This window comes from Porites lutea, chromosome 9, assembly GCF_958299795.1.
Source record: "Porites lutea chromosome 9, jaPorLute2.1, whole genome shotgun sequence".
NCBI classification, from domain to species: Eukaryota; Metazoa; Cnidaria; class Anthozoa; order Scleractinia; family Poritidae; genus Porites; species Porites lutea.
Genome location: NC_133209.1, coordinates 19,424,595 through 19,440,711, shown reverse-complemented (window position 1 = coordinate 19,440,711; position 16,117 = coordinate 19,424,595). Strand labels below are relative to the sequence as shown.

The 16,117-nt window shown below is 39.6% G+C and overlaps 2 protein-coding genes across 2 annotated transcripts in view; one reads left to right on the top strand and one right to left on the bottom strand.

Moving 5' to 3' along the window:
- LOC140947686 (uncharacterized) overlaps positions 1–16,117 on the top strand; it is a 33,780-nt gene that overhangs the window by 10,739 nt on the left and 6,924 nt on the right. Inside the window, exons 6-21 of the mRNA XM_073396862.1 lie at positions 43–240; positions 1,097–1,222; positions 1,316–1,438; positions 1,856–1,978; positions 2,488–2,616; positions 4,090–4,276; positions 4,743–4,910; positions 8,139–8,422; positions 9,496–9,612; positions 9,828–9,894; positions 10,186–10,244; positions 10,744–10,860; positions 11,271–11,334; positions 12,117–12,175; positions 12,435–12,554; positions 15,313–15,382. Of these exons, the coding sequence (XP_073252963.1) occupies positions 43–240; positions 1,097–1,222; positions 1,316–1,438; positions 1,856–1,978; positions 2,488–2,616; positions 4,090–4,276; positions 4,743–4,910; positions 8,139–8,422; positions 9,496–9,612; positions 9,828–9,894; positions 10,186–10,244; positions 10,744–10,860; positions 11,271–11,334; positions 12,117–12,175; positions 12,435–12,554; positions 15,313–15,382 (2,011 nt within the window). The remainder of the gene's footprint in view (positions 1–42; positions 241–1,096; positions 1,223–1,315; positions 1,439–1,855; positions 1,979–2,487; positions 2,617–4,089; positions 4,277–4,742; positions 4,911–8,138; positions 8,423–9,495; positions 9,613–9,827; positions 9,895–10,185; positions 10,245–10,743; positions 10,861–11,270; positions 11,335–12,116; positions 12,176–12,434; positions 12,555–15,312; positions 15,383–16,117) is intronic.
- LOC140947688 (octopamine receptor beta-2R-like) lies at positions 5,157–6,503 on the bottom strand. The gene has a single exon (XM_073396863.1). The coding sequence runs from the start codon at positions 6,155–6,157 to the stop codon at positions 5,222–5,224; it is 936 nt and encodes a 311-aa protein (XP_073252964.1). The 5' UTR covers positions 6,158–6,503; the 3' UTR covers positions 5,157–5,221.

The window sequence follows — 16,117 nt, the reverse complement described above, 5'->3', positions numbered from 1 at the left end:
GAAGGATATTTTCTTCGCCAATATTAATTTATTTTTTTTCAGGTTCGGCAGGCTGTGTGTTTGACTATGTGGAAATATTTGACGGCCAGGGCACAAACGACACAAGCCTGGGTAAATTCTGTGGAAACATCAAACCCGCCCCTTTGAGTTCTTCAACTAATGTTCTCTTGATGAAGTTCGTCTCAGATCAGTCTATAACTCAAACTGGTTTTGTATCTACTTACACTGCTGAACCTGCAGGTGGGTAATTGTTCCAGAGATTCCAGAGAGTAAATGAATGATTTTTTCATTCGATGCAAATTTTTCTTCCTTTTCATTGGCCGAAAGCCTAACACGTGACCTGGAAATAACTGCCTTCAAATAATGGTCTCCTCATGCGCAATGTCGTCTAACTGTGTTTGGCTGCAAATAATATTCTGCTCATGCCTAAATAAAACCACGCTTTTTTCCTTCTTGCGATCGCTTTTGCGTGAAAGTGGCAGATCGCTTCGCAAATAATTAAAAAGCAAACTCGGTAACCGAATGATAAAACAATTATTGAACTCGGTTATCGCAAAATATCGTGATTTGTCAGTGTCTCGCAGATCAATTATTTGCCTCAGTCGTAATTGATCTGCTCGCCGCCGACAAATCACGATATTTTGCTCAAGCTCGTTCAACAGTTGTTGGTTATTAGCCTTAGACGCCGTTTGATAGCCTTCGAACTCAGGTCTACGTATTTCCGGTCGTCGCTTTTCTTGAACACGAGGGGCGAAACAAATCTCTAACAGTCTATTTCACTACAGCGTCGCTTTAGGGGAAATTCGTAACTCATCGTTACTTTATGCGCCTCAAGCAACACCCTGGTCTTTAAAGATTTTATAATATTTCGTGAATCGTGAAAAGTTCATTATATTTCTCGTGAAAGGTGATCTAGAGACCCCCCCTCCCCTCCCCCTCTTCCCCGATTCTCCGACCCTTTACCTCACTCCTTAAATAACTGACGAGAACCTTCTACCTTTGCGCTGACATCTCCAAATATGGTTAGAGTTTCTACTCTTGTTGGATTCGAAGTTATGAAGGTTTCCTTGTTTATACTTGCTGTCTTTATCTACAGGCGTCGTTGATCCATGTCTTGTGAATAACGGAGGATGCAGTGATTTTTGTACCAAGACAAACTTTGGAAGAATTTGTTCATGTAATCCGGGGCACTCTTTGGATACTGATGGCGTGACTTGTAGAGGTACGGCAATTCATGTCCTTCCTTTTCGCAATCTTGCATCTACGGTGTCCTTTCTAAATGCATTTAAATGAAATCTTTTTTTTTTGGATTTAGATATTGATGAATGTTTGCTCAACAATGGTGGCTGTTCAGATACGTGTGTGAACACTGTTGGCGGATTCGAGTGCACATGTAGACCTGGCTACATTGTAGACACAGATAACAAAACCTGCATTAGTAAGTCTCGCATTAGTTTGGGGTGTTTCCTGGTGCTGAGTGACAACTTGACGGTATTTATAGCCAAATTGTCCTTTAAAGCAAAAGAAGAACCTCACCTATGGCAAGAAAGAGCAGTGCAACCTAACTAAGGCGACATAACGGAATATCTTGCACACCTAAAATAATTGATAAAAAATTTATCAAAAGGCAGTTTTGTTAGCCGAACTCTATACTGCCACTTTCTGGAGCTAGAATTTCATTAAAAACTCCTTTCAAGTTTTTTTTACCAATAAATACTATGCAACTAACATGCATTTTGTTTTGTTGCCCTAGAAATGTTTTCATTAGACGTTAATTTTTATCACGAATCCTACATGTAGTACTTACTACATCGTAAGAAATGAGGTTAATGATATTCGTTTTTTTTCTCCCTAGATGAGAATGAATGCGCAACTGGGAACAATAAATGTGAGCAGATGTGTCGTGATACTGATGGTAGCTATTACTGTGAGTGCCACAAAGGCTACCGGATTGGTGCGGACAGAATCACGTGTCATGGTAAGACACCAGAAATATGCTGAACATGGCCGCACAACTATTGCTGAGGCTAACATTGTTCTAGTTGCGATCAGTAGGGTTGACCATCTCTGAGAGACGTCCGCCTCATAAATTGGATCATTAATCATGGTTTACCGTCCGAAAAAACAAGTAGTTATAACAACGTTACGTTGCACAATTTCTTCCCCTCAATTCTAGAGGAAACTGCAAGATAACTGGCCCGTTATAGTTATTTAAAAGATAAAGCGTCCTCGTTGTATTAATTAACTTTTTTTTGGCATGACATAACAGAAAAGAACAACCTGCACATTCCTCTTATACATAATCACATTATAGATTGAAATAAAAGACAATCGACAGCTCAATGGCCTAACGACCAACCGAATATGTCTCCTTCCAAGCCTCCCATCCCCACCCCCCTCATTCCCCCACCCCACCTTCTGCCCTAAAGCAGTTTCTCGTCATTTCACGTCCTCAGGATATATTTACCTGTATCGCTCATATTTCAGATGTAGACGAATGTAAGCTTCCAAGGAGCTTTCACCATTGTCAACAACAGTGTGTGAATACACCAGGAAGTTTTTACTGTAAATGTGGAGCGGGATTCCAGCTGAGCGCTAATGGCAAGACATGCAGAGGTATGACCGTCTTTACATGCAGTATTGGGTATTATGATCGATATATAATTGTATGAACCAGATTTGTCATTCCTCAAACTTCCCGTTTTCTCGTCAGTGAAACTGTAACACATCACGAATCAACTTTCTGCAGAGTGAGCGCTAAGCATTTTTTTGTGTAATTTACCAATTTTTTAGATATTTTTTTACACTTTAATAACGAATACAAGAAACTACAAAATACCTTAAACCTCCACAGAGTTGCAAAACACAAAACATCCAAACAAATTTCATCATGCACTACTTAGTTTACAGCTATTAAAAAATCATAGAACCCTTCACAAGGCCGCCAAAAAATAAAAGTAAATAAGAAAAGAAAAAAATATATAGAAAGAGACAGTGTTACATGCAAATGTTCTTAAATTGTTTCAAACATAAACGTAAAGTGAAGACAGACGCATGTGCGGGACACCCGTTCTTCGAGCTTACACATATCAAAACTTTCCTCCATTTCTTTAAATGTGTAGTTAGTTTTTTCCGCCTCTTCGCTATGGTTTTTTCTCTACTCGATAAAGAGCCTTAAAAAAAAGACTTGAATAGAAGGATGTGGACTATTCAATTTTAAACAATTTAGCTGCAAGAATCAATTATCCTCTCCAATGTTCTGACTGTTGAGCACCCCCAACAAAATATATCCGTTATTTTTAAAGATTGAAGTGTAACCTCACATTCAAGAAGCCAAGAGAAAAAAGTTTCCCAAAAGCGCTAAGTATTTTCCGTGTGTGATGTCGCTATCTTTAGTTATGAAAGCGGAGAGAGTTTTGTGGTGTATATTTAGGTAAGGATGAAAGAATGACTCGATTGAGTCATCCCCCCCATATCCCTAGCGAATTCCAGGCCAGTGTTCGCGCGCCCTACTAGAACACAATGATGTTTTCCACCGATGTACACTGTAATAGTGTTTGAACTATTTTCCTTGTTCGTATTCAACATTTTCACCTAGATGATAATGCACTTTGTACCTTCCCCCCCCCCCCCCCCCACCACCCCCAATATCTTGCATAACCATTGTCGTCTATTCTCTTTGGGCGACTGTAATACTCAAGAGAAATTGAAAACAATGCCTATGCAAAATTTGAGGGGGGGGGGGGATAGCAGGTGCATTTTGGTCTATGTGAAGATCGTGAATTGGAAGGCATGCGCTTTGTCCAAACAACCTCGTCCCCTGGGGTTTTCCCGCCCTTCTGGTTGTTGTCCACATTCAAACGAATACGCAAATAACCTGCGCTTTACCGCTTCTAACGAGGCCCCGCTTTCTTCGTCAACACTAAAACACATAGCGATGGGTTTTCAAATTTATCCACTCTGAGAGGCTTTTTCAAAAATCATTCGCGAATTCCTTATCGGTGAGGAAAGAAACGTTTTACTGTGGCCTTAATAAGGTGTGGACGTAGCACATAGTTACCGAAGTCAACGATTGGTTTTATTCTCCAGACATTGATGAATGCCTGATGGGAGGCGTGAAATGTGAGCAGCAGTGTGTCAACACACCAGGTGGTTTCTACTGTGACTGTTACCAAGGATACCACAAAGACGACAAACTACCACACAAATGTGTGGACACTGATGAATGCTTAGAGGGAAGACCTGACTGTCATAAGTGCTTTAACCTCGAAGGAAGGTAAGACACGGACGAAAACCTTTACTGATAGATCAATTATTACCCTTTATCTTTGACATTCAAGCAAAAGCGTCTCCAGTTTGCTGGTCATTGCTATCGGGCAGATAAAGAGAAAGAGATAATCTCATCTCTCATCCTCTGGCGCCCAGTGGGCCAAGTGCATTCACGTAACCTTACATAACCCGAAGGGATTGCTAGGGATTTAGGACTTGATACCAGGCACCTGAGTACAGCGATATCGAATCGTGGTGATTGGGAAGAAATCTTCATGGATGTCGCCGTTCACTCAGGTGGTCGAAGGATGATAATGATGATGATGATGATTCGGAACTTTAATTATTGGAATTATTTGCTCGATGCTCATTGGTTCTTTACCGCTTGTATTGCGACATAGTGTCTTAGTGAGAGTAAACAGTACCTTTTTCAGCACATTATAATCATGTATCTGTTTCTTTTACAATATTAGCTACCGCTGTGGGTGTAATAAGGGTTTCGAGGCCGTGGACAACGAAACTCGCTGCTTAGACATCGACGAATGCGCTTTGCATAACGCCAACTGTTCACAGGTCTGCATCAATTTGGAAGGAAGCTACATGTGTGAGTGCAGTCCGGGATATCAAGCAACTGACTCTGAGTAAGAACTAGAATTTTAACACTAATAAATAACAAATAACATCGTCTTTATTTCTTCGATAAAGTCCTTATCTGAAGTTACAAATTTTTTATAATATAAAGGCATTAAGCCAAGCGATGCGCGCAAATGTAACAATTAAGAACATTAAAAACTATTTTATCCTCCAAGCTTATATTAGATACTAATCTTTTGCTTCAGTTACATATTCCAAGGTGGGAAACTTTGGTTTGTCTTAACTCTGGGTGAAAGTAAATCCCGTTCGAACACGGCTAGGAGTTGATGGACAAACCCAAAACCATTTTAGTCTCGAATCAATCCTCTTTTCGGCAATTTAATATTCCGTAAAACTCCTTCCGCATGGCCCGGTTCATAACACCATAAATTATAGGATTAATCCAAGAAGAAAAAGAGGTGAATAACATAAAAATGCACTGTATGGTGGATGAGATGTAAATATCACAGCCAAAGACTAAAAAGAGTTCAGCAATTAATGGAATCCAACAGACGCAAAATCCAAGGACAGCAGCAAATAGTATTCGCGACGTCTTTATCTCCTGAGCAGTTATCATTCTCTGGCCCGTCCACGATTGCTGAAGAGATGGAATAATTGCAGTGTTGTGCCTTCTTACAACGCGATAAACGCTCACATAGCAGAATATTACCAACGACATGAGAAGGATAAAGAAGGACCCAAAGAAAATGTACGAGATTTTCTCCATTCGTTCATCGTCATTCGTTCCTCGGCAATACAGACTTTCAAAGGACCAACGGTATATGACTGGCAGCGAGAAAACGAAAATCAAGGTTTCGATAAACGAGACAATCCATACTATAAGAATGGACAGAATGGTGTTCTTTTTGGAGAAATACACTGGGTATTTTTGTGGCTTAGTGACGCAATAATATCGATTAATTGACGCAAGTGTTAAGATGCAGATTGACACCTGGGCCCAGCAGTGTATAGTAAAACCTATATATTGGCACAGATTAAAACCGAATGGCCATCTGCGCAAAGCAGATGCAACTATATGAAAAGGAAAGCATAAAAATGCTGCCATCACATCCGCTATCGCCAAAGATAGCACATAGAAGTTAGTGACGGTGCGTAATCTTCTGTTTCTGTACAAAGCGACGAATATCAGAGAGTTTCCTGCCAGTGAAACAAGTGTTGTCGTAAGGATATTCGCTGTGTGAATGATAACTTCAGTTAAGCTCCTTGAATCTTCGAATTCATCTCTTTGTTCCATTGCTGATAACAGCGGATTTCACACGTTAAAGTTAGAAATTTGTTTCTAGAATGCACCCACTTGATACTACTTGTGTAGTGGGTCCTCAGCGATTAGCTGCGCAACTGTTCTCTTAAAAGGGAAACGGGAAAACCTGACTTGCTCTTTACTCAGAACATCTGCATAGCAATAATAGTCGTTTATTACAACTCACGTTATTGAAAAAGGCTTCGTGTGTGTACTTTTCAAGGCCGTATAATTAAACATTTCAATGTATTTTCTTGGTTTACCAATAAGAGAAAGCAATCCTGTCGAGGGATAATAAAAGTGGCAAGGTGTTCGGAAGTTGAAAAGATGAAAGGTTTCACTTTGCTTCACCGTATGTCCTCCAAAGCTAATTGATCCTGTCAGCCAATTAATAAAAAAGAATTAGGGAAAATTGAGGTAGTAAAAGTTTTTTTTTGGGGGGGGGGGTTTGTGATTGTAATAAATCGTCTATAGCTACTTGAACATGTATCGTTCATACAAACCTCCGAGGGTGTTTAGCCTCTCATCTTAATAGCTTTTACAAGATTTCCAAAAATAATTCAAGAAAGAGGTCTACTTTCATCCTGTAAAATACTGTCTTTTTCAGCAAATAGGACCAGCGACAGCTGCAGCTATAATCGCAATAACTGATAATTTCACGGTCTTCTGAGGCTGACGAGAAAACTCTTTAGTCTTAGCTAACAATGTTTTTCCTTAAAGTGGCAACATCCGTGTACAATGGTTTAAAACTTGATCTTTGCCAAATGGTGGTTGTCCAAAACCATGTGAAGGCATATGTCACTGAGAAATGTCAAAAGATAAAACGACGTCGCCGAAAAATGATTGAGACATACGATGACTTTAATTTATGGATTAGTTGAATTAATGGATATAATAAAACTGTGGTCTAAGCTGTGAATAGGAAACAACATGTCTCTCATCACTAATTATTAGCTGTATAATATTTTTGCTTGTTTTGGCACCAAATTTCCAAAGATTCGATGTTTTCTAGCGGTTTTTTTTGTCTTTTTTCTTGTTTTTGTTTTTTTTTCAAAACTATAGGACTTCCGCTTGAAAGTTATACCGAAATTTACTTTTCGAATGTATCCTTTCCCTCTTTAAATTCAGAATATGATATTCACATGCATAAAAACGAGTTAAAATACCTCTAGCATTTCTAACAATCATAAATTGAAGAGCACCGTCTCAAAGTAATATGACCTAATAAGACAATTATGGCAATGTTTTGATTCTTTTTTAGATTTTAAATTGAAGTAAATTAATATAATGCATTTCATTAGAAATACGCTTTAGATGAAAACCTACAGACACAAGGAAAAAACAGTTATCTTTACCGAACAAATCATTTTTGGCAACCAGTCGCCTCAGATACCGCCAAAGCCCGATCGATGTAAAGACATATTAACCATGTGTTAATTATTAAGGCACAATTTGAAATGCATTAATTACAATAGTTATATTTCACAAATGGTTCAAAATACAATAGAAAAATACATGAAAAAAAGCAAGAGAAAAAGAAACAAGATTGACCAAGAAATCCTTTTCCTTTACGTTAGGCAGCTTTTAAAACATGTCTGCACACACTTCTGAGTTTGATGCATTTTACAAATAATTTCACTTGAATTGTCCGTTTCTGGTTCGATGAGGAGGTGTTCGTCATCTTTAATTTCCGCATTGCAGGGCTCTCTTACGTCGGAATTTTGGCACATTCCTCCAAGCTCCACATGCACAAAAACGCACTTTTGTTGAAAAAAACCTCGGCGAGGGTTGTTGCATGCATGCACTGTATATTTCTTCTAATAACCGTTAATTAAAAGTTACTAGTTGAGCAAACCACTGTATTATTTATTTCCATGTTGCTTATATGATAGCAAAGAATTGAATCAAAGTGTAAATTAAAAGCAAAGGATCGAAATAACTGATAGAACAATATCTTGATTTGATTTCTTACCAGATCGCGTAACTGCGTAGACATAAATGAATGTGCTAAGAACAACGGGAAGGGCGACTGTGAGTACTCCTGTGCAAACACAGATGGATCATTCCATTGCTCATGTCCTGCGGGATTCTCCTTGAACGATGATGGCCTTACTTGTCATGACATTAATGAATGTCAAGTGAACAATGGCGACTGCTCTCAGAAGTGTGTCAATAAGCCTGGTAACCACTCCTGTGCTTGTTTTGATGGATATGTCAACTCAGGGCCCAATGGTACTGATGTCATCTGTATTGACTTTGGTGAGTTCTGGTAATAGGTCAAGTTATTGATTAGAACACTGCATTGGCGCCCTAGTATGCCTGAGCTTAAACTTTTTTCAACGTCTAAGGATTATCATGTAGTTTTCAGAGCATTTCTCTACATTGTTCGTCGCGTTAACCTGCCACTCCGCAAGCCAACATTCTGCATTTGTCAATTGCTGCATTGCATTTTTTTATTCTCAACCTTTTCAAAGAAAAGCCATTAGACTGATTAGCAATTGGTTGGTGAGTGTGGAGCTTAGGCTTTTGTACATTATGCTAGCATTTTTTCGAGCATTTTAGTGAGGCAAAAGCATTGAGCATTATTCGAGCATTTTAGTGGCATTTTCCCCGGAAAATTAATTTTTCCGAGAAAATAAAATAGAAATTAACTTTTTTCAGGAGCCCATGCCCCATGAGCTCCTGCGTTGTTACTTGCAACACTTGCACGTTTTTGTAAGAGTAAGCTTTTAAATTAATTTAAAAAAACCGTTTGTATAATGAGCATTATCCGAGCATTTTAATGAATTTTTTGGGGAAGACCGAGCATTTTAGTGGCAAAAATGGAGCATTAAGGTGGAGCATTTTAGTAGGGACGCAAAAGCATAATGTACAAAAGCCTAGTGGAGCTACTGTCGAACCACCTAAGCTAAATCTGCTAAGGTCTAAAACCAGTGCAGTTACGAGAAATACGTATTGAAAAATACCGCAAACTGGAGCGACGTTCGCTCGGATTGACTTTTAGCAATAAAGTGACTATTTATTAACCCCAACGAATAGTTGAAACTGACATGTTTTTAAATTTCTGGAGGAGCGTGCTGCTAGCTTTCCCTGAACTGTCGTTTTTTCGAACACTTAGACCCGCCACGGACTATTTTCTTGAGTCATGGAATAAACTATGAGGAGTTAATGACTTGAATGACTCAAGGGACAAATGAATTTTAGCTCTTTAGTTGTAGATACAGTTCAATGTTGCTGCTATTTCGATATGTTATACAACAGAATTTCGAAATGATTTTTTTTCCATGATTCAATTAGTTGTTGCTTCAACATTGTTCCATTCCTTACTACAGATGAATGCTTTGAAGAAATTCACGAATGCGACCCTCTTGCCAGATGTAAAAACACCCCTGGAAATTACACATGCCAGTGTCCTGATGGCTACCTATCACAATGGAAGGACTGCATCGGTAAGGGAAAGAGCGTATATGTATTAAAACTCCAGCAATAATACCAACAATAGCAGTGAAATCACCGCAGTTTCTATTTGGGTGTAAAGTTATACTCCAAAGGACCTTAAAAACTCTTTCATAAGGGCAGTGTTACCGTTTGAATAGTCATGCAGAATTAAGGAATGCGGAATTTACCGAACTAATAAGTTTGTGCTACTAACATATGATTGCAGACATTGATGAATGTGCCATGCCCGAAGTGCATCAATGCGGTCAGATTTGCAACAACACTCCTGGAGGGTTAGTAAACAAAACAGTTCATGTACTTCAGTTTGCTTATACCTTAAAGCTTTTGAGCTGTATAAGAGGCCTTACTAGAATCAACATTGCACAGTTTGACTTAGATGATCAAATCATCAGCTCACATCCGATCTTTCAAGACCCAGCTCACCAAAGTGCCCTGCCCTGTGACGGAATCAGCCATGGACTAACTTGTCATCCAGCAAGAGTCTGGGAAATAAGGAACGCGAACCGCGTAGAATCATATTTTTTCTTTGCGTAATAAGAATTCTTTCTTTTTCTCTCATTTAGCTTTCGTTGTGAATGTAGAAAAGGCTTTGCTCTTCAAGCGGACAACAAGACATGCTCTGGTATGTGGAAGAACCTTTTTTTTTTCTTGCACAGAGTCTTGTAATCTTTAGTTTTTAACTAAGGGATGCGACCTCCTAAAGAAATTAATCAATCAAAATCGTAATTTGAACACGATGAGGAGTAAAGCTTGGTAGTTTGAGGGGTCGTGTACAAATAGAGGTACTAAGTAGGTAATATAAGAGGATATATAGTTACACAAATGTTTCGGCTAAAATAAGTTAAGCCCCTCGTGGACACCAGTTTAAAATCTGCAAATTCAGTTGCCTCTCACTGCTCCTGGCCGCCGCCTAAGGACGTTTTTCTCTCGCAAAACGATCTCAGCGACGAGACGCGATGAGCGAGAGGCAGTGGATCCGAGGCAGTTGTTCTACGTTTCCATTTATCTTCTTATTAATTTTAGATAGGATAGCACTTACGTCACTACCTACCACTATCTAACCAACATTTATTACCATTGCAAAATAATCTTTAAAATTTTATTGGTTTCTGTTTCTCTAGATATCGATGAATGTAAACTAAACATTTGCGAAAGAGGCTGCGTTAATTCCATCGGAAGTTATCAGTGTTCGTGTCCTGCTGGTTATCAACTGGCTTTGGATGGCCATCATTGTAAAGGTAGAGTATTTGAATTTATCTACCAGCCGATAGGAGTTTAACTTGCAAATAACTTAAAGTGACGAAAGTTGCGTTTTATTACCCTTCGATCATGCTTAATACGTCAGAAAGACTTGTTCAACCCCATATCAGGCTCGCCTTTAACGAATTTACCTTAACCCATGTTGTATGGAACACCTGTAACCGTCCATTTAAAACAGCCATCGTCAATGCGTCAGATACAGGAACTAGGCCACTTGATTTAGCGCACTCTATCATGATCCTTGTAAATAACTCTCATCATTTGTCTTAAAATCTCTTTTCCCTTTTGTGTGGAGGACGTTAAGACATGTAGTCTGCATGCATCACTTTACTGAGTACAAAGCTCAGCGAGACTTAACTAAAATAGAGTTTTTTAAATTTTCCATTAGACGTCAACGAGTGTTTGGACAACAACGGAGGCTGCGATCACAGATGCGTTAACGAAAATGGAAGGTAATCGAGTGCGTTTGTGTCAACTTTCGATGTATTTTCGTTGGATGTCATTTTAAAATGTTTATAGGAGAAAGGTTTTTTAAAAAGTTTAGATGAAAAAAAGAACCGCTCTTTATTTGAGTGCCGATGTATTTGACACGAACGTACGAACTGAGGACGCTATTCTTTACGTCTCCTTGTGGAAAGCGGAAAGCCATTTCTGATTGGTGATCCGAGTCAGACGAAGGTCTTCCCGTCTGCTGGTAAGAGCAGTCGGAGACCCTGATTGTTGGTCCGAACCTGAGACCTCTCGCGGGTTCGAAACAACACGTATTGTAGAGGTCGGTAGAACGCTTGTTCAACAAGCGTTCTACCGACCTCTATAATACGGACACCTTGAATGTACAGTCAAACCTCCTTAATACGGATACCTAAAGGAAAGGACAAGGTGTCCGCATAACGGAGGTGTTCACATTATACAAGAAGGAAATGTATGAATTTTGGTGTCTTTGGGACAAAAGAGAACTTTCTGTAAAAGAGAGGTGTCCGTAAGCATTTTAAATGATGAAAATGAGAATCTCCGTGGTTGATGATATGTTACGGCTGTCACATGCCTCATTCTTACGTTCAAGGCAATGAGTCATATGCGTCTAATATAAGAGCTCAAAGTCATGCAGCCTTGACTTAGCCTTCTCTTTGTTGAGCTCGAACGTTTTGGCTGGTACCCACGTGCATGCGCAACAGTTGCCCCGTCAGCTCATTCGCTAGCCCTTTTTGATTATCATTCTTTTTTTCACCTTCAGTTATTCTTGTGCCTGCCGTCATGGCTTCAAACTGTTAAGAGATGGCTCGACGTGTAGAGGTAAATAATTTTAGAACTTACGTTGAATTAAGAGTCTGTTTTGCTGTGGCAAACCCTTGGGTGTCAAAACCTACTGACAGATCTCAGAGTATCCGCCACAGGGCTAGGGAGTACAGCAGTCAAGGTTTTTAATTCTTCCACCATTACCATTACTACTGTGTTCCCTTTTGATCTCGTTGGCCGTTTTTCATTTGCTTGAGCTGTAAATCCGCCTTTTTCTGCCAGTCGACATCTGAATAATCGTCCTTTCACATATCAGATATCGACGAATGTCTGCTAGACACTGCATGTTGTAACCAAGGTTGTGTCAACACAGAAGGGAGTTACAACTGTACCTGTTACCCGGGTTACACGGCCGTCAGCAACTGTACCTGTCAAGGTATGTCTCAGCACACAAAATACAGATCCTGCACTTTCGAGTGAGGACAAAGGTCCTTAGAGCGATTTTAGTATGACCTCGAAATGAAAACGCACGAACAAAACAGAAACAACAAACGAACGGAAATAGCGCGATTTGATTGGGTTATCGAACGGATACAAACGCGCGTGATTTTGACTGGTGAAGCAAGAACTTTAATTTCTAGAAATCAATTGATACTTCGCTTTGACATCATACTGCAACACGATTGGCAAATCGAACAATGCCTTCTCTATATAAGGGTTTTCTTTGGCGGGAAAACGAAGAGTCCCTGTTTTGGTCTTTTCATCCATTGGCTGATAAAATAAATAACGAACATTTACCAAAACCATTTTTCGAGGTCATACGAAAATTGCTCTATCTTATGTCGATAACTAGTTACAGTTATCATTTGACTGACAAAGCTAAGGCCGATTTTGCGTAAATTTTACCTTTCCTCTTCCCATTAGTGCATAACAGGGGTCTTTTTTGCATGAGCATGCGCGACCGCTTACTTGTCAAAGAGCACGCGACCAGTGACAGCGACCGTGCTGCGTAGTCATAGGAACCAAATTGTTCACTTTGAAAGCTTGCTTGAGATTGAAATGGTAGCAGGAACTTAGGAAAGACCTTCGTTGTTCAAAATAAGTAAAGATCTGTTTATTTAAAGTGGAGACTGATGCGCTGAACGAGGTGAAAGAGCAAGTTTCTCAAGGATGTCTGACACGAACATGGCTGTTTGTTGTTGTTTGGCGCTCGACTCGTGTCTTCCCCTTTAAGAACGGCAAAGTTTGGCATAGAATGCATTGCTGATGCGTGGCTATTGAGCAAAATGTTCTTTATTTAGTGTTTGTCTATAAATCGGATGTAAATCAGTTTCTCGATGCCGTAGAGGATTTCGGTCAATAATTTGTTAATAGCTGATTTAGCCATATTTCGGGAGTGGATTAATAACGATCAGCGGGCGACTAACCCAGGGGGGGGGGGGGGGGTACTTGGGATTTCAAGTGACGGGGATGATCAAAGGATTTTTTGGGGTTTGAAATTTTCGATTCCGGGATTTTTTTGGGTACGCAAATTTGGCAAGTATTTTTTTGGGTACCTTGATTTGAGTAGGGATTTTTTGGGCGTATTAAAAAGAATCGGTAGTGCCCTGGCTGCGTAGTTCTGCGAGTAAAGTACAAACAAACGTGTTTTGCTGTTGTTTAATGAGGGGTCTTTAATAGTTAACTATGGTCTCGCTTTACATCGCACGTGTTATACAATAGTCTGCATTTTTGGTCCAGGGATTTTTGGGAGTTTTGCTGGAAGCCCTAGGGATTTTTTTGCGTCTTGACTTTTGGCTTATTCGATCATCCCCCTCACTTGAAATCCCGAGTACCCCCCCTGGGGCGACTACCACGCCGTTTTCAGTTGGAATAGAAAGTTTTTGCCTTAAGTATTTTAGCGATGCAAAGTTTGTTTATAGGAAAATTGTAGAACTTCTTGTTTTTGCGTGGACTAACATTGTAACGCATCTTTTACAGGAATTTGCTTTTAGCCAGAACTTAAATGTTCTAATGATTTTTAACTTTTGGTCGGCATCACATGTTTACTGTACTTCTTGGGAAACCTATCCGTTTGTTTCATCAAAATCGGTCACAAGAATGGACTTTAATTTCGGTCCTATTAAATGCAGTTTTGACTGTGTCTCGTTGATATTCATTTTTTTTTTATTGTTCGAGACAGACAGAGTGACTACCACCGACATCTCACCAGGTGCCTAATCTACGTCTCGTGTGCTCTTAATTTTGTAGCTTTAAAGTGCTGGGAAAATTGTAGAACATATATTAATTCACTGCTTAACTGAACATCGGCTTTCGCGCACTTCGAACCCACTCGCTAAAATTTGCTATGTTTTTTTTTTAAATATTTCTCTTCCTTTCCCATTTCAAAACAAAGAAAATTGAAAGTGTTTACTTGCATCAACAAACGTTTCTGGACTTTGTTTAGACTTTGATGAGGTCAGCGCAATCCTCCAGGCACTACATATACGCGCGCTGTTGTCCAGGTCAAGTGGGGAGATGAAATTTGATAGTAGCTCGTGTATGTTAAAGCCGGTCTACTTCGCTTTTGTTAAGCCCATGTTAGAGTTTTTTTTGCAAACTACACATTTTGTTAAATCACGAGCACATTCGCCAAGACCAACGAGCAAAATAATCGCTATGATAGCTTTGAGACGCGCCATTTTGATGAAGGCAAACCCTGTGGTGAGCCTCCATACACATCGCTTGTTCAGCGGTCGCGCATGCTCATGCAAAAAAGGCCCCCGGTTCAGTGCATTATTTTACAACTATTTATGGCTACTTTTACCACACGGAAAGGAAAGAAGTCAAAACAAGGATTTGTGGTCACACTAGACTACGAGTAGTCCCCAAGCGAGAAAGGCGGGAAAGGCGGCTTTCTCGCATGGGGTGATTTTCACGCGCGCTCGCGTTTCGCTCGCTCTACTATCCCTGAGGAGTAATGGGGACTACTCGTAGTCTAAGGTTACACCAAAGAATCGAACTAGGAAACTCCCGGACAGAAGGCCGCGCTCTAATCTACTGTGCCAATTTTTGCTGCTCCCAATATCGTTTGTTAGTGTTTAATAACACAACTGGTGTTTAATTATGTCCTATTTCAAGGCACGTGGCTTTATCTATGTATCAGTGAACGGTAACCATTTTTATTTTTTGGCAATTCTATTCCTTTATGCCAGATATAAATGAATGTGAGACTGCGAATGGAGGCTGCGAACAAGTCTGCAAAAACAACCCTGGAAGCTTTGCGTGAGTGAGATTGAATAAACGTTGAGTTTGTGTTGTTGTTGTTGTTGTTTTTTTTTTCTTTATATCTCGTTTCTATTATTGCTCCTTTTACTATTGTGTAGGTGTTTATTTAACTGAAATTATTTATCGAATGATATCGTTTTAAGTCCGGTGATACTTTCCTCAAAGCTCCCTCCGCTTTAGTTTACATCTACTAAGGTCTTTTCAGACCATTTTAACTTATTATCTATTGTGGAAGTCACTTTTACGGGAAACGGAAAACGTGAGATTCAGTTTGACAAATTGTCAAATGAGGAACTAAGGAGATAAAAAATGGCCGAAAATAATTCCATTGGATGAAACAGGCATGGAGCCACTTATTTTTGTATAAATATAGTAGTAAATGACAACTAAAGAGAAATCTTGGTCATGCGGTGCAAATTGCCTTTTGAGGCAAATTTTGCAGCTTTTGTTATTAGGAACCTTTAGATTCTAATACGAGGACGACTTCGACTACGAGATTTCCTCAATGCTAAGTAGTGCACGCGTGTGAGCCAGCGTCATTTTGGCGGGAAAACGTGGTAGCTGTCGTCATAGAGTACTAAAGTGTGACGTCATAAAAAGGAAATTTCTGAAATTATGGTATTTGTCAGGATATTCTGAAACAACAATGTCCAAGAGGCCTATTTGCCAAAAATGAGCATTTCTGGGCAAATTGTCCCTGAGATCGTAGCCCAGTTACGCTTAGAAAACTCC

What these genes read in the sequence shown, in the direction of transcription:
- LOC140947688 (XM_073396863.1), bottom strand. Translation starts at nt 6,157, where the DNA reads ATGGAACAAAGAGATGAATTCGAAGATTCAAGGAGCTTAACTGAAGTT.